The sequence below is a fragment of the Empidonax traillii genome, unplaced genomic scaffold (genome assembly GCF_003031625.1).
Source record: "Empidonax traillii isolate 1590-97213 ecotype Southwest subspecies unplaced genomic scaffold, ASM303162v1 scaffold166:size2381449, whole genome shotgun sequence".
NCBI classification, from domain to species: Eukaryota; Metazoa; Chordata; class Aves; order Passeriformes; family Tyrannidae; genus Empidonax; species Empidonax traillii.
Window position 1 is genome coordinate 373,028 of NW_020955359.1, and position 21,145 is coordinate 394,172.

At 42.9% G+C, this 21,145-nt stretch overlaps 3 protein-coding genes across 3 annotated transcripts in view; 2 read left to right on the forward strand and 1 right to left on the reverse strand.

Annotated features, from left to right (window-relative positions):
• Nucleotides 1-1,668, reverse strand: part of TMC5 (transmembrane channel like 5) — a 32,977-nt gene extending 31,309 nt beyond the window's left edge. The window contains exons 1-2 of the mRNA XM_027885427.1: nt 1,644-1,668; nt 863-1,025 (exon numbers count right to left, since the gene is read on the reverse strand). The gene's annotated coding sequence lies outside the window, so the exon portion shown is untranslated. The remainder of the gene's footprint in view (nt 1-862; nt 1,026-1,643) is intronic.
• A 2,455-nt stretch (nt 1,669-4,123) lies between these two features.
• On the forward strand, nt 4,124-16,159 carry TMC7 (transmembrane channel like 7). Its single transcript, XM_027885430.1, has 14 exons — nt 4,124-4,455; nt 4,805-4,972; nt 5,141-5,226; nt 5,746-5,891; nt 6,516-6,663; nt 8,098-8,268; nt 9,777-9,934; nt 10,814-10,931; nt 11,512-11,609; nt 11,928-12,111; nt 12,763-12,893; nt 13,166-13,321; nt 14,489-14,567; nt 15,732-16,159. The coding sequence occupies exons 2-14, from the start codon at nt 4,885-4,887 to the stop codon at nt 15,789-15,791; spliced, it is 1,623 nt and encodes a 540-aa protein (XP_027741231.1). The 5' UTR covers nt 4,124-4,455; nt 4,805-4,884; the 3' UTR covers nt 15,792-16,159.
• A 944-nt stretch (nt 16,160-17,103) lies between these two features.
• COQ7 (coenzyme Q7, hydroxylase) lies at nt 17,104-20,265 on the forward strand. Its single transcript, XM_027885460.1, has 6 exons — nt 17,104-17,194; nt 17,281-17,471; nt 17,871-17,985; nt 18,087-18,226; nt 19,062-19,130; nt 19,691-20,265. Exons 1-6 carry the CDS (start codon nt 17,113-17,115, stop codon nt 19,766-19,768), a joined length of 675 nt encoding a protein of 224 aa, XP_027741261.1. The 5' UTR covers nt 17,104-17,112; the 3' UTR covers nt 19,769-20,265.
• The last annotated feature ends 880 nt before the right edge of the window (nt 20,266-21,145 follow it).

The window sequence follows — 21,145 nt, forward strand, 5'->3', positions numbered from 1 at the left end:
AAAAAAAAAAAAAAAAAAAAAAAAAAAACAAAACAACAAAAACCCAAAAACAAACCACCTGGGCAAAACCACCCTGGAGATCTGGGAAAACAAGAAGGGAAAAAAGCAACAGGCCTCCAGAATGACTTATTGGAGGATGAGGGCAAGTTATAACTGGTTCTCATCAAAAATAGCTAAAAAACATATTAGATATAGAATCATAGACTCATCAAGGTTGGAAGAAACCTTTGAGATCATCAAGTCCAATTGTCAAAGACCAGCCTACTGGCATGAAGGCAAGAATACCTTCAAGGTAGGTTTCTTGATTTGTTTTCTTAAGTCATTCAGTGCAATAAGGAAGTTGCCATGCTTTAATTCCATGTCTTTGTATTTCACAACAATTCCCCTTAAGTTATATCTTTCACCTCTGCCAGTAACACAGATTATAAGCATGTACATCTAAATTACTTTGAGAGCCTACATTTTTATCAATAACATTTTATTGTTTTATTATGAAAACAGATGATCCACATAGATTCTTACTGCTAATAAAGCAATTTGAAAATTATATACCTGAGCTGATGACACACATGTAACAGAAGAAACGTGTTCATTTATGTCTGATTCAGCATTCTGAAGCCTAATAACAACTTATTTTTAAAACTATGGCAAAAAGCGGATGAGGAATGTTCAGAAAAATCTGTTTATCAGTTTAACTACCAGTAGAACACAGTAAGAAATGCTAGAAAATATGTTTTTTTTTTTTTTCACCCAGCACCTAAAGCTGCTGAACCTACTAGAGGTTTCATTTGGTTTTGGTCACACAAGAGGCAAGAATTATTCCAAGAAATAAATCTCTCTGAGATGTTTAGTACAAGCTAACACAAAACCCTCACTCTCAGATGGAAAAAGAGATCCAGCATCTACTTTGCTTGCTCCAGTTCATACTGAGTTTTCACAGTCAGGGGTGAAGCTGGCTGTTTCCACTGTGTCCTGTGCCACTGGATCCAGTCATTCAGAAAGAGATGACACCTCGGGCTCGTGACCTCATGAGAGTTGACCAAGTGTCAAGAGTTTGTAATTTTTACAGCACCCACCACGAGCGTGGGCGTTTAACAGAGCAGCAGAAGACATTGAAACAAAGCCATTTGACGGGACAAGCGTCGGTGAGAGATGCCCAGCAGCTACAACACGCAGAGCCCCGCACCCGGGGGCGCATGAGCCTTGCCTCATTGCAACGAGGGTGAGCTGCTGGTGTACCCCGAGTTTAGAAACAAGCGAGAGGAAGGGAAAGCCCGGCGTTCGGAGCCGTGAGCCCGGCGGGCGGGGTGCGGGGAAGGCGGCCCCGCGGGCGGCCTCGCCCCCGCTCTGGGCGGCAGCCACCGCCCCACGGCCCCGCCGCGCCCGGAAACGGCGGCACCGGCGCGGGGCTCCGGCTTCCCCCGCGGACATGAGTGGAGCCGGGGCGGCCGCGGAGCCGCCGGGATGGCAGCGGGACAGCGGTGAGGGCGCGGGGCGGGCGGGCCGGGGGATGGACGGGCGGGCCGGGACCCGCTCGGCGCCGCGGGGCCCCGGGTGCCCTGTTGAGGCGACCCCCGCCCCGCAGCCCCCGCTCTCTCCCCTCGCAGGGCTGTCGCCGGCCGAGGATCCGCGTGGCGCCGCACCTGTGGATTTCCTGCAGGAGCTGCCCAGCTGCCGCTCGGCGCGGCGGCGGCGCGGCGGGACCCGGGAGCGCCGGGCGGCCCCGCACGGACCCGCCGCCACCCAGCCCTGGGCGCTGGAGCAGGATGGAGGCGAGCCCGCTGCGCGCCCTGCCAGGGAGTACCCGCTGAGCATCGCGGAGAAGAGGAGATTAAGGTGAATCCTCAACGCGGTTTTTTCCCTTGTTGTCGTTTTTTGTTTGTTTGTTTGTTTTTAATTGACCTTTCCTAAACACGACCCCGGTGCGCTGGAAGGCTGAAGCAGAACTGGGTTCAGCTCCTGTTTTCACTCTGTGGTTCCGACGCGAAGGTGCCCGGGTGCTCTTGGCTGGCACGAGGGAGTCGCGGGCTGGGGGCAGGGGCGACTTGAATTGGAAGAAATGAGTCAGAACTTGGGACCTGGGTCTTACCTGCAGCAGCCAAACGTGTTTTTTACTGGCTTCTTTTTTTCTTTTTTTTTTTTTTTTTGGTGTAGGGTTTTGTGCTTTCAAGGGTCATTGTGGGTTATCTGCTGCTATGCGAGTGCTGCTGCTCCGAGTCTGCCTAGCTGCTCTTACACAATGTACTGCGCTCCCTTTGCTGTGGCTCAGTACAGTTGGAAGGAAGCGTCTCAGGACCCTTTCTTCCCCCTCCCCCTTTTTTTTTCTTTTAATTTTCTTTTTTAAATGGCTCTTTCCTGTGCGCTGTGAGCAGTTCCTGCCCCCCCCCGGTGGTAGCCCCCTGGAGGGATTGCAAAGAGCATGCTTCATCCCCGCCTGGGTTTCTCTGCTTGTTGTCTCATGTCTTGCTGCTGGGCTGAAAGCTGCTTTGAGGAGGGAGGGTACAGGATGTGGTTTTATACTGTAAGGGAACAGCTCCACCTTTAAATCAGGTACCTTGTAGTCTGTTATCAACCAGGAGAGAGGTGAAACTGCAGTCAATGTCTGGTACTCCAGAGAGAACAAGAGTTACTCTTTTGCAAGAGGAGTGGGGAACAGCCTGACCCTGGAGTTATGTGTAACCCTATAATGTGCACTCAAGAAGTAGCGGAAGATCTGGATCATGGTAAAGGGAAGTGCTCGATACCTTGAATTTTTATTTGAAGTTGGGTATTTAAAGCTCAGTTCTTTACGAAAAAGGAACTGGAGGGAGGAGTGGAGTTGCAATGTCCCAAGCTTGTTTACACATGTTAGCACTGAGAGATTCTGGTGGGGCTTCTTGGCACTTTTACAGATCAGTGCTCTGGATGTTGTGCAGCAGCTGCCAACACAAAGTGCTTGGTATAAACGTCCTGAAAGCTGAACACTCAACTTCTGTAACTCAGATGAATATGCAGCCCACGCCTCTATTTAAAATGCAAGCCTAACACGGGCCAGACGGTGCTGCAGCCTGTGGTTTGCACTAAATGAAATCTTTGGAGAGGAGCTGTATTTGCACTTAAAGCTGAGGTCATCTGCTGCCTGTTTGATTGTTGTGTATAGGTTTAATTCGGATTCCTGCCAAAATGCTTGTTTTACTTTCAACTGAGTAGGACAACCAAACGGGCAACAATACACGCGGCAGTGGTGTGGCACTTGCATCACTCAAGCACTTGATAGGGTTGTGTACAAAGTCTTTTAAAACCGAAACCTTTACCTTCTACTCCAGCACGGTGTCCATGGGTGCTGAACTGCTGTTCTTTTTCAGTGGCATCAGAGGCTGGAACAGCATTTGCTCGTACAAGTCCATCTTCAAGTTTTCTGGGAAGTTTTGTCTATTTTTCAGGTTTCTTAAAAGAAACAATAAAATGCAAACTCTGACCCACTCAGAATTCTCTTTGATGCTGTTGCTGACCATGCAGCAATTTCTAAAATGCAAATGTATGCATATAGTATGAAAATCGATAAGTGAGAAGTAGTTAAAACTTACAGACAGTGGCACATCCTCAGTGTTTGTTTGCAGCTTGTTATTAGAACAGTGCACCCCCAGATGTGGCAAAAACTACTTTTTAAAATTCATTGAGTCGGCACTTTGCAGCAAACTTTTCAAAACCTATTAAAACTGAATAATGAAAAATTAATTATTTTAGTAACATTTGTTTTCTGTTATGTGATACAAACGTCAGAATTATAAAATCCAAATGAAATATTTAAGTCTCAATAGTGTGCTTTCTCTCTTTGTTTTTCTTTTTTTTACACAACATACTTTGGATAAATATTATAGAGAAATTTTTTAAGAGCCTCTTGGTGGAGATGCTGAGGTCAGAAGTTTCAGAAGTTTTGAGGAAAGAAACTTCTCTTCATTTTCCAGCCATCTGTAAATATGAAGTCATTAATGGCAACTTCCCTGAGATCCCACTGGGAAGTTCAGATACATATTTTTTTCTGTGTTGTGCTATTGTCAATTATTTTGTTTGTTTTGTTTTGTTTTGTTTTTTTTTTTTCTCCAAGAGAGGCAAGTGTTTTTTGTGAGAGAACTTGCTGTATGTGAGTGAAGTTGATGTCACCATTACCAGGAGGACCAGATGGGAACAGTTTGTGTGTGTTACTCCAGCTCCCAGCACTGTGCTGTCCCCTGAAGGCTCCAGGCAGGCTCTGTCGGGCTGGGCCCTCTTACATGCAGTGAAAAGTTACTTCTTGTGCTCAGTAACTGTATTTCTTGATTCTTAGGGACTCTGAGCAGGCTGATATAAAATATTTATCTAAATGGAAGAAGTGGAAGAAAGCTAGCAGTAAATCATTGAGAAAAGTCCTCAGTGAAGCCAAGGGGTTGTCATCTTATCTGGTGCTTTGGCGACGTGATATTCACAGCATTGAAGGTATTTGTTGTCTGATATTGATTTCTCCTCTTCAGAGTTGCTTCTGTAATTGGCAGTTTTACATGTGTGAGTGTAGTTTCAGATATGACTACATGTGTTTAAGAAGTTAATTTCTTCCCTTGTTACTGATGAGTGTAAAATCCACGATGTGGTAGAAGGAAATATATTGGAGAAAATTATTTAAAAGTCCAATTTCCTTTTCAATTATATTGCTAAAAGTCTGAAGTACTTAGAACTTCAGCAATGTTTCTTCAGTTAATTCAATGTAACTGAAATGATAATCTGCTCATTCTGTATTTTCAATTATTTTCTCATCTTAATTATTGACATGTGTTTCTTTTATTCCCAGGGACATTTGGTACTGGCATCCAGTCCTACTTCTCCTTCCTGCGTTTTCTGGTCCTGCTGAATTTTATAATTTTTATCCTGATGTTCAGTTTTGTTACTCTTCCCACCATCATTTCTGACTACAGAATATTCAACAGTACCGTTGCTAACATTTCTCCAAAGAACATAGGTAAACATCTTCTCTATGTACAGCTGTTGTAAGATTCCTCCTTTTCATCAGCTTCTCCTCCACCTCCCAGAACAAAGAAATGTTTTTTTATAAGAATGTGCCACGTTTGATCTTGCGGTTCAGTGGGCATTACAATTTCAGTGACTTTTCGTGCCTTTCTTTTTACAGAGTATAACTGCACAATTTATGAACCTGGTGGTAATAAGGGACTTGTTTACTTCTATACTTACCTCCAAGATTTGCTCAGTGGCACTGTAAGTAATTAGGTTTTTTCTGTTTTAGTTTTCTGTGGCTTGCGTGACATTTAAAATGTGAAAACATTTCAGTAGTGGAACGAAGCTTTGATAATTCTGAAAAATGGTAAGGCATATGCATCACTGGGGTAAATGAGCCTCTATCTGTGAGAAAGGGAGTTTTCAAACTGACTAATTGCTCAGCAACCACAAGGCCTGGCTGGCCACGTGCTGCAGCCTGGCCTCTCCTCCTCAGCTGCTAAACCCTGATGTATTCTGGAGCACAGTGCCTATTGTGCTCTCTGTGTAGGGTCCCAGTGTTGTGTCCTAGAGCTCTGGAGAGGGGAGAGACTCTAATCACACAGTGTCTGCATCACAGTTTGGTAGAAGCAGTGGCAGTATTTAGAAGCTACAGACTGCTGTATCTTGCTGGGAGCCCTGATTTTAAATTTACAAAATGATTGCTTGATGCTGGTTTGGATTTAACAGGGCAGTTGCTGCTGCTGTTACAAATTCTGTTTCAAATTCATGTTTTCCCAGGGATTCCTTGAACTGACAAGATTGTTCTATGGCTATTACACAGTAGATACTGTATGGATCAGTGTCATGAGGTACAATTTGCCCCTGGCATACCTCCTGGCTACATTTGCCTACCTTGCATTAAGTCTCCTCTGGATAATAAAAAGGTAAAGATGTTGGTGTAGTTTATTTACTGCTACCTATTGCACAGTTTACATTGTATTCCTACTGCAAGGGAACATACTGCATTCCAGAACTGTTTTATATGAAAATAGCGAATCTTCTTCTTGAGGATGCAGTGCCACAGTAGCTTTTGTCTGTGCTTGAGAAGCAGAGCCAACAAAACAACCCAAACAAACAAAAAACCAACCAAACAAAACAACAACAACAAATTTTGAAGTATCAGTTTTTCATATGTACACATAAATAAAAGGCCCTCAACTAGTAGTTGTTGGGGGATTTTCTTTTAGGGTTTTTGGTTGTGGCTTTTATTTTCACCCTCTCAAGTTTTCTGAGCCAGCTCTTTGCAGTGTCAGAGAAGGGTGAGGTGAGATGGTGTGAGTGTGTCTGAGTGCAGGGGGGAGTAACCTGTGCCAGTCAGGTTCAGCTGCTGCAGAACCTCTCACTGAAAGCCTCTCAGTGCCTTGCTGATGCAAAGCAAGTGCAGCAGTTTGCTTGTAGACAGGGTAGTTCAGTCTTTGATCAGCCAGGTTGCTTTGGTGTGGTTTTCTTTTTTGCTGTGGATAAAATATGTCTTCTCATGAATTATATAAACTTGCATTTTTCTCTAGGTCTGTGGAAGGATTTAAGCAGAGCTTAGTGCATAATGCAGACCCATTTCAGACTTACTGTAACAAAGTCTTTGCAGGCTGGGACTTCTGCATTACAGATCCAAACGCAGCTCGGCTAAAACATCGTAGCTTGCGATATGAGCTCCAGGTGAGTAACTTTCACCTTTCTGTGATTATGGTTTCTTATGGCTTAAGTGGCTAAAATAGAGAGGTGTGTAATTTTGCAGATAGTGGAATAAGGTTAATAAGGACTAAAGCAGTTTGTTTTGGGGGCAGGGCAGCCCACATCCTCTTGCTTTCTAGGTAGTTGGAATTGGGGTTGTCGGCCCTTCCCCCTTCCACCGGGGACTGAGGCCAACCTGTTGGCTGCTTGTCTTATCTGCCTCTTCCTCACACTCCAGTCCTGCTTCCTGTGTTAGTTTCTGCACAGTCCAACAGGAAAGGCTGTCCCAGCTATGGGCAAAACCCTTGTACTGTCAGGAGTCAGTTTGAGTACTCTGGGTTTTAAGTGTGCAACGTGGTAGGCAGTTATTTGGGGAGGAATGAAGTTCAGATGGTACTCTTCATACAATTTGAGAGTGTAAGAAGATACTGAAAGTATCTGAAAGATTTTTCACTGGGTGTCTTTGGCACACATGCACATACAAAATGCTGATGCAGCTCCAGGTTTCCCAAGAGCTCTGAAAAGAGAGTCTGAAAGGCTTTTTTGGTGAAACAAGTACCTTCTTTTTGCTCTCTGCACACTCGACATGGAGATTTGTGTAGTGAAACAATTACCTTTGAGAAGATACTTCCACTGCAAACCACAAAGCAGTAATTACAGCTTTCATAAATTACAGTGAGTTGCTTTCTGCTCTAGTGAAGTTCACAGCCATCTTTTTTCATTGTATAACCAGAACCTCCTTTACTTACCACACTTTTGTCTCTAGAACTCACACTTTAGAAGAACTTGCCCCTTAATATTGCTGCTTGATGGAAATAAATCCTCAGAAAATACCTGGGTAATGTGTGGGTCTGCCCAGGTTAAATTGCCTTCACAGGCAATACTGTATTTTCACATCAGATAAGGCAAAATATGTAAAGTTTTCATGAACAGCTGCTCAAGACTCTGCTTCCTTCTCTCTGTGCCACCCCCCAATTTTCTTTCACAATGAGTAGGAGAAGGAAGTTTTGGTGAGGACTGGTTACTTACCTGCAGAAGTAATGAGGTGGGGGAGCTGCTTTACTCTGTTTCAGAGTTTAGTACCAAGCTATCTGTCACGATGAACAGGCAAACTGTCTTTCTGCCCTCAAGGAAATATGTTACTGATCCAGCAAAGATAAGGGGATTGCAAGACACTTGTCTTTGGCTGCAGGGCGCTCAGCCTGAGGAGGCTGAGCACACAGGGACTTTCATTCCTGTGTGGACCCTTTTGTGTCAGTGAAAAGGCACTCACACTTCTGTGTGCTTGGGTGGGTGGTGGACTGGCCCTCCTAGAACAGGGTATGGATTTGCACATCCCAGAGGTAGAAGTTGTGGTGTCAGGTGTTGTAGCTGCACCAGAAAACTGCATCTCTTTTATTTTTTTACTTTTGTTTGTAGATGGACTTGGAGGAAGAAAGACTGAAGCAAAAAATTGCTGACAGGACAATAAAAGAAAAGCTACGCATCTACTCTCTGAGAATATTTATAAATATAATTGTTATTGCCATTTTATCAGGATGTTTTTATTCTATTTATAGAGTGACTGTCTTCTCTCAAGAAAAGTCCAATGTGAGTATCAGAAATGACATTAGGACAGATTCAGTCGAGGCTGGTCATTACAGCAAGAGGAACTATTGTGAAAGAGTGAAGTATCTTAATATAGCACCTTTTATGCAAGGGATCTGAAAATGCTTTGTACAGACTTACAATTCTTTTTAGTAGGAGAGAGCAGGAAAGATCAAGAACCGTGTGCAAATAAGAAAAAAAAAAAAAAAAAAGCCCAGTAATGTCCCCCTTTGCTGCAGAGGCTTTGGTGTCAAGTGCCTTGGAGCTAAGGCAGGTGACAAGAAGAGCAGCCCTCATCACCCTTCCCATGTAACTGTGCTCACCTCGCTGTGACCTGCTGGGTCTGGGCAGTGAACTGGCTGAGGGAATGATCTGCTTAAAGCAAACTTCATGGTGATCAACTTCACATGATCTGATTCACTGCTCAGCTTTGAAACTGCACTGCAAGGGAAGGCAGAGCAGAGATTGTGATCTGTGTTGTGACTTGAGTTACCGCTACGTGGGGAAACAGGAAGGCTTTGAACACAGAGAAGTTTTCAAAGTCAAAGGTTCTTGCAACAGTAGGGGAAAGAATCAGGTTGGGCGGGGTTGTTCGCCCCTGGCAGGACAAGCATTCGAAAACAGTGGTTCAGAAGCAGAGTAAGAACAGGCAACAGTTATGACAGTTTTGCAACTTCTCTGTGGGACCCCAGGGTTCAGTCAGCCTGGTAGGAATGGGGGCTGCGCTTTTTATCTCCCCTGTGTTTGTTGCTGATGTGATGGGCCTGGCTGTGCATGGCTAAAGTTATGCTCATGGTGGACCTAACTCTTAACTTCTGTAAACTGCAAGGACTGTAGAGACAGAAGCAGGAAATGGGGACTAACTGTTTGTGTCAGAGGTATTGTTTGAAGGCAGAGAAGAGGACAACACAACACAGAACAACTTAAAAACCAGCTTCACTTAATGTGGGCTTTGTGCATAAGGGTCTGTATCCTGACCTTGCCTAAATGAGCAGATAGAAGGGCTTGTCAGGCTGGTAGGAAAGTCAGAGGAGCTGCTTGGCAGCAGTGAGAAGAACTTGAAAAGTGTTTACACTTTGGGTAGGTGTAAAACCTGGTAGCCTTGGTGTTGATTAGCAACATAGTCAGACACATTTCAAACAGAAGCTTTGGGGAAGCACAGAAATACTCTTAACTGGAGGTGGAGGGAGTTACTGGTCAAAGGAGCAGGAGAAAGCAGGGGTGTGTAGCAGCAAACTGCAGAGATAGCAGTGATCAGGCTTGTAGTATATAGAATAGAGATTTGTTTTCCATGAAACTTGCTCGTCTGGAGGTATTTGGAGTCAGATGGGTTTGCCATTCATGTTATACCTGATTCTTACTGCTCAGTGCAAATGTAGGTGGAGAATGCAGACAGAGTAAAAGATGGTACCTGAGTGCTGGACAAGAGAGACCAGGGGGGTAGCTGGAGAGAGCACGATGTCAGGAAGGTGTGTTTAAGTATTATCTTTCTCTCATCTCTTCTTGTGCAGGACATCAGCAATACGAACTTCTTGGCTAATCTCTTAGTGCAGTATTTGCCTTCAATAGTGATCACATTGTCCAACTTCATTGGTCCTCAGATCTTCTCATTTCTAATCAGATTTGAAGATTTTTTACCAGCCTTTGAGATCACACTGACACTCATGAGGTAAAGATGTTTTTGTTGTTGCTTTGGATGTTTAAAAAACTTGTTCTTGGTAGGTTATGTGTGTTGTAAACATTGAAATATCAGGAAGCAGAGAAGTTGGTGATGAAAACCAAGCAGGCATTGTTTGGCTAATGCTTAGCTGGAAACGTTACATCTGGGAACAATCTGTTTTGATGACAGTGCAGTGCAGTCATCTCAATGTCCAAGTTTTTCTCTCAATCCCATTTAGCTCTGTGGTCTGGAGAACTTCAACAACCTGAATAGTCAGTAAAGAATTTGTGGCTGCAGAGCAGTGGATTCCCACTGCTTTGTGTGCAGCAGTTCCCTCAAGTGAGCAGATGTGTGTGTACAGCAGTGACCGAAGCACAGCTTTGCTCAAGGCCGAAGTTAAAAGTTTTGGGGTAGAAGATACTTCCATGTGAGAGCATGAAGAACTGGTGTTTGGCAGCTTAAGGCAGTGAGACCTGGGTTGAAGCATCTGAACTCTCCAAGCCTGTCCTTTGTATTTCTGATTTGGCTAAGTGCCTCGGAAGGCCTGAAGCTACATGAGGTGGAAATGCTGCACACAGAATTGTCACCTGGCCTCCCAAATTGTACTTGAGAGAGTTGCAGCATCAAGATCTGCAACTGAAATGACTGATCTGGGAACCACATTGAGAAAAGAATCAGGGGACTGTAGCCTAAAACTGGGAGAATGAAAAGCAATTTAACTCACTACTAAGGAAAGAAATGTGTTTATTATCTATCTGGCTGTTCTGTTGAAGCTCTGCTTGACTCGTTTGTGTTTCAAGGCTGCCTTGGACTCCTGAGCAAAGTGAGCCAAGTCTTAGCATGGCTCTCTTTCAGCAGGTTTGGAAATAAGTTTTGCCTTTCTTCCAGGTGTGTCTTCCTGCGTTTGGCCAACATTGGTGTTCTCTTGTTCTCTCTGTGGAGTCAGATCTCTGACTGTGCCGCTGACAAGTGTGAGCCCTGTGGATACAATTACAAACTCTATCCTGTAAGCAGATTTATCTTGGTCTTTAATCATCTGAGCTTGTGAACAGAGATTTGTTTTCCATGAGGGTTGCCTGTCTGGAGGTGTTCAGTATCAGCCCTGGGGTTGCCGTTCACGTTATACCTGGTGGTGATTCTCACTGCTCAGTGCAAACCAGTACAGTTATTACATGGATCTTTTGTTTGTCTAAAACTTGGAATTAGTCCAGTGGCAGATGATCATTTAGCATAAATTTTCTGTCTACCTTGAGTATTGTTTGAGGTGGCTATGTTTGGAGACAGTTGTGCCACTGCTTTTTGCTCCAATAAGGCAAATGGTTTTTCCTCAACATCCCCCCCACAAAAAAAAAAAAATAAAAATACAAAGAGAAAATAACCAATCACCCAAACCAAACAAAACCCACCAAAACAAACAAGTGAAAAGCTTGGCATGGGAGCTCTGAGACTTGAAATATTTTAGGAATGGGAGTTAATTTGAACTTTATGGTGTTAGTTGAGACAGTTGTTGCTTTAGTGATGGACAGATTTATTTTTCAGTTGTTATTTAGACTGCTAATCTTGTTTTTCCTGACTTGTTTTTATAGTGCTGGGAATCTGATGTTGGACAAGAAATGTATAAACTGATGATATTTGATTTTATTATAATTCTGGCTGTGACCCTGTTTGTGGACTTTCCTAGAAAGTAAGTATCTCTGCTTTTGGAGCATATTTTGCAAATGACATATGAAACATATTTGCTTTTTTTCTGTTATTAATTCCTCTTAGTTCTAACCAGGTTACCAATTTTAAAATACACATAAACATATTTCTGGTGGTTTGAGCACTTATTTGTTATTCAGGTGACTGTATAGCTTTTGATATTTGAGACTGTTTTTTCTTCAGATATTTTCTGTTCTGTTGTCTAATGCTTAAATGACAAATTCTGTGTGTTCCAAATGTGTTAGAATTCATCTAAGCACTATAACTTAGATTTAGGGCTAATGATATTCTTTGGTTTTAGGTTGTTAGTTACTCATTGCTCCTGCAAGCCACTTCAGTGGTTTGGATTGCCGGAATTTAGAATTTCTGACAATGTCCTTGAAATCATTTATGGGCAGACTATTTGCTGGATTGGAACCTTCTTTTCACCACTTCTCCCTGCAATAGCAACCGTTAAATACTTCATCATTTTTTACATTAAAAAGGTAATGGAGGTGTATGGTTATCAAAGAAAACTGAGCACATCTCTATGGTTTCTGTAATATAGATATTTAGGTATGCATGTGATCTAAAGCAAACAAAAAACCCTAAAAACACCTGTGGATGCAGGGTACTAGAATGAGGCAATGGCATTCCATTTTCTGTAGGTTTTGTACTGTTAAGTGAAGGTAGAATTTTGCTTTGAAATCAAGCAAAGCCACATTTCAGTTACTACCTCTTCAATTATTTGTCGTTTTTTAAATAAAATCTTTTTATGCACTAAAGCTACTTTACAACACTTTCCTGCAATACTCTATGTATTAGCAACACAGCTTAGAACTTGGGCAAAATTTTGCAAAACTGCTAAAAAATTTGGAAGCAAACTGGAAAATCCAAGCTGGGTTGGACGTGTCTGTTGACTCTGCACAAGTGCATGAGGCCCCCTGGACCGAGTTCTTAATCCAAATTGGAGACTTAGACCAAAATGTAAGGTGTTCTTATCTTAGCCCTTCTCAGCCCATGTGCATCAAAGGAGGGTGGTTGTGTGGTAGCTGGTAGCATGTCTGAGAATGGAAGATTCAGCTGGTGGGGAAAGTATACTTGGATGTGTGTATATAAATATACTGGTAACAGTCTTGCTGGCTTTCCCTCCTCAGATCAGTCTGATACACACACAGAAACCTGCAGATAAGCCTATCAGGGCATCAAGTTCCAAATTTTTCTTCCTGGCCGTGCTGTTGATTGGGCTCCTCTTGGCTTTTATTCCTGTGGGAGTCAGCATAGCAAGGTAAGTGACAGCTTAACTTTGCTGAAGGTGACACTTGTTCTGAGGTTGTCAGTTCCATAAAAGCAGACACACGACTTTGGAATGATTAATTGGAATGAAATTTATAGTGTATAATACATCAAATTATAACTCAGTTTATATAAACAAAACTTACAGTTTTAAAGACACAGGACACTTTTACCCCATCGGCAAAATGGTGCTGGGCTTGTGTTGGATTATTTCATCTTTACATTTTGGTGTAACATCTTCTTTCTGTTCTGCTTCTTTGACAGTATCCCCTCCTCCAAGGCATGTGGGCCATTCAGGAATTTTAACACTTCATGGGAAATTGTTCCAGATACAATACGTGGATTTCCAAAAGGTCTGCAGCAGGTCCTTTTTGGCATGGCATCAGAAGCCTTTGCAGTGCCTCTTTTTATGGTCATTTGGTGAGTACTGTGGAGACCTGATTCACTTATGCACCTTCATTTCCTTCCTTACTGAACTAGTACCAAACATTTATTAGACCAGATTTTTCACTTGCAGTCAAAAGCACCGAAGCACACATGAATCTTCATTCCTTATGTCTTTGCACTCATTGTCTTTATTCCATTTCTTCTCACTTCCCATATCTAACAGTGTCCTTCTCAAAAATGTTAACTGCAAATCCTCTGCAAGTTAGCATTGCAAGCTCTGTGATCACAATTCCTATCCACAAACCTTAGTTTTAAAACACCAAACGAACATTAAACAAAACTCTCAAGACAGTCATTTTGTAATATAAAATTCAGTATAGAATCATAACATTTTTAAGGTTAGAGGTCACCTGATGCTTTCTACAACTTGTACACTTGAGAAACTATGCAGTTTATTTTGGACTCCACCCAGCCTTTTCTTTCATAGCCCATGTTTGTGTTTTCCTGAACTGAACCTGTTATTACATATATAGGAAATCTCAAGTCCTCTTTGTTTGTTTTTTTCTTTTCTTTTTTTTACTTTATCATCAAGCTGGTGTAAAAGGTGAAGGATGACTTGCACTACTACCCTACTGCTTATTATTTGGAAAAAAGATACGTGATTTGTATAGGCATTTCTACCGCTCTGGTTCTTGCTATTTTCCATCATTTAACGCACTGTGGATAATCAGTCACGGAGTCACATTGGGATATATGCTATAAGGAATGGCTGCCAAATTCTTCTGTGGCTGCTTACCTTAGTTAGCAACCCCAGTGGGAGCAAAGTTGCTCCAGTGAAGCCTCATTAAATTTAATTTCTGAGGAACAACCGCCCCTATACATACACCTGGAGCAGGGCAGGAACTGGCAGTCTAGACAGAGCTGTCAGAATGCAGCCTGTAACATCTGTGTTGTGCCTCTCCGTCCCCTGGCACTCCCTAACACACGCCCTGCCTGCTGGCAGCAAAAATCTCTCAGCAAATGCTTTTGAGCAGAGCTACGCCCAACCTACCCCAGCAGCATATCGATTTTTTTTTAAAAAATGTTTCTTTTCTCCAACATCTGAACCCACAAACTCACCATTTCTCTAGCCCATAACAGCCTTTTTTGTGACGGATGGTGTTCTGCATGATGCTGACATACCGTGTTTGTTGTTTGCAGCCTCGTTATGTTCTATGTCATGGCCTTGGCTGGAGCGCACAAACGAGTGGTTGAGCGGCTGGAAGAACAACTGGCTTTGGTGAGATTTGACCCAGTTTACTGACGCAACAGAGAGAACTTTGGGGGCACAGAAATGAGGCATGCAGAAGGAACAGCGATTTGTATGGTCTTCTGGATAGCTGGTGTTTGCACAGGCAGTGGAGAATGTTTTACAAATCGCATAGGAAAAATAACCAAAGACTCGTGGTATTTCTCAGTGGAGTTCAATTTCCTTGGTATCAGCTGCAAATGCGCCGTGGTCTGGTTATATCAGGCAATGCACATGGAAGAGATAGGCCTCTGAGAAGCCGTGTCCCTGTTTTTCATCTGTTGTCTTGCTTAAATCCACCCATCTGTTGTGTTTTTTCTGCCAAAAGAGAACCTGAATCTTGTGCTTCCTGTCCCCTCCACTACCTTGCACAACCCCCACTTCTGTTTCCTTCTCTGCCCTCACAAACAGGCACCCAACTCCCTACCCTTCCCTCCAGGCCTGTATTTCTACCACATTGTGTCTGGTCTTGTTCCTGAGTGCAGGTCCCAGCACCTCTTGAGCAAATACTGAAAGTGGAACAAGTCCCTGCTAATCAGTCCTTTGGAGAAGGGTGCTAGTGCAGAAATGCTGCTCTGTGGCCATCAAAAGCCACTGCCAGGTTTGGCGGCACTTGTGTGACAAAGTGCTCGAGTCAGAACCCAGCCTCACTGATAAGACTTCTCACTTTCTTAGGAAACAGCCTATTTCTTGGTAATGCTTCTTTTAGATACAGAATTTAACAACCCATCTGTAGAAAAAAACTGCCATAGAGAGATTTTTGAGGAGTAGGGAATTTAGGAACAAAAGCCTTGCTGCTTTTTGAAGGGTTTGCAGATCAGTTGGGAATTCTGAAAATTCTTGCATGCTTTTTATTTTTGTTTGCTTGCTGTTTTTAGACTTCTTGGAAGAAGGGTTTTAAATTTTAAGGTGTGTGAGATGCTTTTGCTAGGCTTAATGCAGAACTGTTTATATGTGATGTAATGTGAGATAAATGAAGTCAAGACTATTGTAAACTTAAAATTGTTCAGGCGGTTGAGAGTGTTCTGGGAGCCACTAATGAGAGTACAATGTAGTGAGCACACCTCTTTATTTCTAATAAAGAAATGAGCTGTTCATAGATAACTTGTATTAACACTGTTCATCTAGAGCATTCTTTTTATTCTGTATTTCCAGGAGAGTCGTGACAAGATGTTCCTAATCAGGAAGATAACAGAAGCTAAGAGGCAACCTTGAAAACCACGAAAGCCAGAAGAGCTTGACTTCCTGAAACTCACAGAACCACAAGATAAGAATAGAAGAGTCTGCAGCACCAAAAAATTGAGCATCTGATTGGCACCCTGGCACTGCAGACTGTGGAATATGGATGCTTGTGGTCTTAGTCTTGATTGAGCTAGTGGGGCCTGAAGTTTCCAAAACTGGAAATTCAGCTAATTTATACTGTGTGAGACCTGTTCAAAAAGGCTGTGTGGTAGGACACTTCATTGCTGCTATAGTTTCAGGTTTGTTGGGGTTTGTTAAGTCCCCGTTTTTCCAAGGAGTTTGGGTAAAATGTGATCATAACGGAAACTCTTTTGTACTGTTTTTACAAATTATGCTCTAAGAAACTTCTTTTAAAACCAAAGGAAAAGAAAGATGTAGACAAGTATTTCGAAACGGCGCATAGGAGAAGAAAATACCGCAGATGGGTTTGAAATCAGTTTTCTAAATATTTTTAGAGATGAGGCTTTTTTATTTTTCTTTTGCTCTGAAGTAGCAAGTGCAGTTGAACACTGGATAATGTCACAAAATGGCTCAGAGAAAACAATAACTGTGATAAAAGAGCTCTGAATAAACACTGGTGTGTATAAGGGACGTTCAGTCAGGTCAGCAGGCACAGCACTGCTCAGGCACCAGCTGCTGTGGAGGGGCATTTTTTTCTTTTTCCCCCCTCTTTTTAGTGTTTTAAAGCATTATTATTTGTGTTTTATTCTTGTGTGAGCACCTTGACCACTGCTCTTTTTACTCTAAAATGTGAATATTTAAGAGTTATCGGTTGGTAACACTGTGTGTCACTGCCCCTTAATTTAACGTTTCTTCTCACTTATCTGCACTGCTGGGACAGTCCCAAGAGGCTACTAAGAGATTCCTTTATTTAAAGATTAATGTTAAGGATTTTCTGTACAGAATCGTGTATAACTCCTTGAAATCTGCTCTTTAGTTAAATGTGAGGCACCAGCATTTTTATGTAACGCTCCGGGATGTCTTCTGCCTTCGTTTTAAAGAGATCAGCGTTCAATAAATGCTGTATTTTTTACTCCAGGGTGCCATGTTTCACAGCGGGTCGCGGTGCTCGCGGGCAGGGGGGACGCCTCGCCCTCAGCGCTCCGCCCACCATTCCAGCCTCGGCGCCGGGGGCGGGACCAGCGATCCCCGCCCCCCGTTCCCATGGCAACCGGGGACGCCAGCCCTGACGGACAGCTGGGCTGCCCAATGCGGCTGCTCGGGGGAGCCAATCGGAGTCGTGATAGGGCGGGAGGTCGGCGCGCGGTGTGACGTAGAGGAGGAGCCGCCGTGCATGGGCGCGATGGCGGCGGTGGTGGCGGCCCCGGCGGTGCGGCCCTCGCTGGGGCTGCGCCGGTGCCTCCGCTGCGGGCCTGGTACGGGCGCAGCTCCGCTCCGCTCCCCTCCCTGCCCGGCCCCGCAGCGGGCAGCGGGGCTCGTGTCAGCTTTGTCTCTCCCACAGGTCCGCGGGCTGTGCCCGCCGGCGGGGCCGCCCCCAGGCCGTGCAGCACGCGGGCGGCTCCGCAGGGCATCAACAGGCCCGTCATCGACCGCATCATCCGCGTGGACCACGCCGGGGAGTACGGGGCCAACCGCATCTATGCGGGGCAGATGGCCGTGCTGGGCCGGTCGAGCGTGGGGCCGGTCATCCAGGTCAGTGGGTCTGGGGGCGAGCGTTGTGCTTGTTTAATTTGAGTCTAGTTAACAGCGGCCGGATGAAGGTGAAAGGTCGTCGCTTTCGTGGCAAGTTTGTTCTACATTTCTTTCTAAGCACGTCCAAACGTGTGGGTTTCTGAAGAGGGTGGGATCATTTGCTAAGGAAGTTACCAGTACTACAGATACTGTAGTGTTGTCCTCTTTAGCTAAATATTTTTATATTGCCTTTTTGTACCTGTCCTCCTCTGCCCTTCTTCACTTTTTCTCTGTGATGTTACAGTGTTACTTCAGCTGTCACAGTGTGTCTTGTTTTGGTTTTCTCTGTGTTTATTAGTCTTATTGGAAGCATTTAACTCCTGTGGTTTTGTACTTCACTGTGATCTGGCTCTTTTGCAGCAAATGTGGGATCAAGAAAAAGACCACCTGAAAAAGTTCAATGAGCTCATGGTTGCATACAGAGTCCGACCCACTGTTTTATTGCCTTTCTGGAATGTAGCAGGTTTTGTTTTAGGTGGGGTTTATTATTATTGTTTTGTGAAGTCTATAAATGTGCAAATTATTTGTATTGCTTCAGAATTCATTGTGTTGGTATGTTTGGCACCACAATCACAGGGGCTGGAAGTGCTTTACTGGGAAAGAAGGGTGCCATGGCTTGCACAGTGGCAGTGGAAGAGAGTATATCAGAGCACTACAACAACCAGATCCGAACTCTCATGGAAGAGGATCCAGAAAAGTACGAAGAACTACTGCAGGTATTTAATTGACTTAAAAAGTAGTTTAACAAATTCATTGAATTACTTAATGCGACTTTAGTCTTTTAAAAATAACATGCTTGTAGAATTTACAGTAGATCTCTTTGTTCTGTCACTTAGAATACTGAAGTCAACAGAAACTTCTAAAATAAAAGGATGGTTTTTTCCTTCAGCAGCATTAAATTGATCAAGGACTAAAATTAAAATGTATGTTGGTTATCTTCAGCATGCTTTCAGTAATTCAGTGTTTCCCTTTTGAGTGGGAGAATTGTGCTTTAATTTTGATTAATTTTAATTGAAAGGAAGGGTCTGAAAGGGAAATAAAAAGCAGAAATATGATTGCGTAGTAGCTTTGTTGCCCTGCTCTGAGTGCATTCAGGTACCTTCACATCCTCATTAAACTGCAGGGCCTAGAGCTGCACACAGTGCCTTTTGGCTCAAACAGAAAAAAAGAATTCTTTAGAACAGACAAAAGCCCAGTTGGCCTACAGGGAAACACCCCATAGAAGAAAGGGACTGTAGTTTCCTTATTCAGATTGTCAGGATCATGTGTGTGTGTGAAACTAATCACTGTTAAAAGTTTACTGTAACTATAGTTGGTTTTGAAACAGTGAAAAAGACAGAATTAAACAGCACCTTGGCCTTAAAGACTTTTTTTTGGAGAATACTGTGAAGAATTCCTTTCTTCCTGAATTAGAGATTCAGATCTTTGAGAAGTTCTTGAGAGACCTCAGCTTGCTGTGGTGAATGCAGTGGTCAACAGCAGATAGTTTTGTGTACCAGCTGCCTTGATTAGTCTGCAAAGTAGATTTCTAATTACCTGCTATTTTTAAAGGTAATAAAGCAATTTCGGGATGATGAATGGGAGCACCACGACATTGGGATAGAGCACGATGCAGAAGCAGTAAGTGCAATGTTACTCTTTCCCAAAGATCCATATAAAAAAGCCTTGCAATATTACAGCTTTCCTTTTTTGTGGAAGAGAACTGAATCTGTTGGAACTCATGTCGGGTGTTAAAGTGATTGTGTTTTGCCAAGAGGTGTCCTCTGCAAAATTTTAAATTTTAATTTAAGTTTAGATTAGATATTTTAGAAGATAAGGCTAATAAGTGCTACCCATACAGCTGGGAACTTGTTTTATCATCTGGGTAGGTGATCACAACCCTGTTAGGACGTGTGAAATACTGAACTAAATTCTGTGCTCCCTGGAATAATAGATGAGGAATGTGTGACTTCTCTCCTTATTTTTCTCCTGACCTACACTTGTGAAGAAATGGAAATATTCTGCAGAGCTGATAGATTTTAGTTTAGTTTTCTCCGTAGTCAGTCAGGCTACAAATGCAGGTGGGATTTTTTTGTGTGTGTGTGTTTTTTGGTTTTATACGATGCTTACTATTCCTTATCACATTCTGGTTCAAGCAAAACATTTCAGGAGATGTATTTAATCTTTTATTCTTTTTACAGACACCAGCTTATTCTGTTTTGAAGACAGCCATACAACTTGGATGCAAAGCTGCAATATTTTTATCAGAAAGAATTTAGTGATGTTTTCCATAATGGCTGTGGGCAATAAACTGGGACAACACAAGTGCATGGAAATCATGGAAGACTAAGAGCTATCATATTCAGTCTTTTAAAATTTTCTGCACTAAGCACTTGATTCAGCCATCCTTTGTCACATTGAGCACCCATTTAAAAAGTAGATTTATAAAGTCAGGTGGTCTAAATGTGAACAAAGATGGCAGAGTTGGGTCTGTATGAACCAAACCTCCCTATGCAGAGACTGTTCACAAGGTGGCAGCAAAATATGTGTATATATACAATATCTGTGTATGTATACACACACTTAACAATGAGAAAGACATTCTCTGTTGCCTTCAAATTTGTGTGTACTTGAAATGAGCTGGAGCTCATCAGCTAATTTTAAAATGGTTAATACTGATAAAGTAGATAATTTTGGATTTCTGTTTTCAGAGTGAACTACTGGCAAGTATTTATTTTCAATCTGTCTTGAATAAAGATTGGTATTATAAGACCAATTTTACTTGAAGACTTCTTTGTGTTTTGGGGTGGGTTGTTTATCAGGTACAGTTCTAAATTTTTTAAGTAGAATTTTTTCCCTTTGTTTTTTGTTGGGGTGGGATGTTGTTGTTGTTGTTTGGTATTTTGGGGGGTTTGTTTGGTTTGTGTTTTTTTGACTCAAGTGTGTGTGTAATGGAACTGATTCCTGACACAAAGCAGGTGGAGAGAGTAACTTGGACCACCTGTGGAACTGCATTTAATATTCTTTTTTAGCTTTCAAGTTTATCTTACTTTGCTTCAGACAGCATTTAATCCAGGCACATCTGGGTATACCTTTTTACTAGTTCTGTTAGTGTTTGTAGGTACTGATTGGTGTGTAATTTGACATGAAAAGCTTCTTAAAGAGGAATTTTTAGCCTTTTTTTTTTCTTTTTGTGAAGGAGCTTAGACTGAAACGTGGTGTTGGAAGCCAGTGCAGTTGTGTAAGTCATCAGCTTTAATAATTGAGGAAAAGAAGGAAAAGGATTGCTTGATGAATGGTCCATTGTAAAGTCTTTAATACCAGGGGCAGCATGGGACAGCATCTTTTGTAAGTCCATTATTAGAGCAGGGGGGGAGGGAAGGGCACAGTATATTTTGACTCAAAACCACAATTTACACACTCATGAATACAATGGTCCAGTGACACAAACTTGAAACAGAGCCATAGAGTTCCTGGTCTTTAGTCATTGCATCAGGATTGGAAGCTGGACAAGGCGTCTGTGGGGCTTTCCTAGAGAGACGGTGCTCAGCTGAAGCCTGGTGCTCTCCCAGGCCGAGGTTACCGAGGTTTTCTGAAGATGTCTGGGTGGTGTTCAGCAGTGGTGGGACTGGCTGCTGACAGAACTGCTCATGTGA

Bases quoted from the DNA above. Each gene is read 5' to 3' on its own strand.
- TMC7 (XM_027885430.1), top strand. From the start codon at position 4,885: ATGTTCAGTTTTGTTACTCTTCCCACCATCATTTCTGACTACAGAATA. The intron at 10,932-11,511 runs GTAAGCAGATTT...TTGTTTTTATAG, and splicing joins ACAATTACAAACTCTATCCT to TGCTGGGAATCTGATGTTGG. The intron at 13,322-14,488 runs GTGAGTACTGTG...TGTTGTTTGCAG, and splicing joins CCTCTTTTTATGGTCATTTG to CCTCGTTATGTTCTATGTCA.
- COQ7 (XM_027885460.1), top strand. From the start codon at position 17,113: ATGGGCGCGATGGCGGCGGTGGTGGCGGCCCCGGCGGTGCGGCCCTCG. The intron at 17,472-17,870 runs GTCAGTGGGTCT...GCTCTTTTGCAG, and splicing joins GCGTGGGGCCGGTCATCCAG to CAAATGTGGGATCAAGAAAA. The intron at 18,227-19,061 runs GTATTTAATTGA...CTATTTTTAAAG, and splicing joins AGTACGAAGAACTACTGCAG to GTAATAAAGCAATTTCGGGA.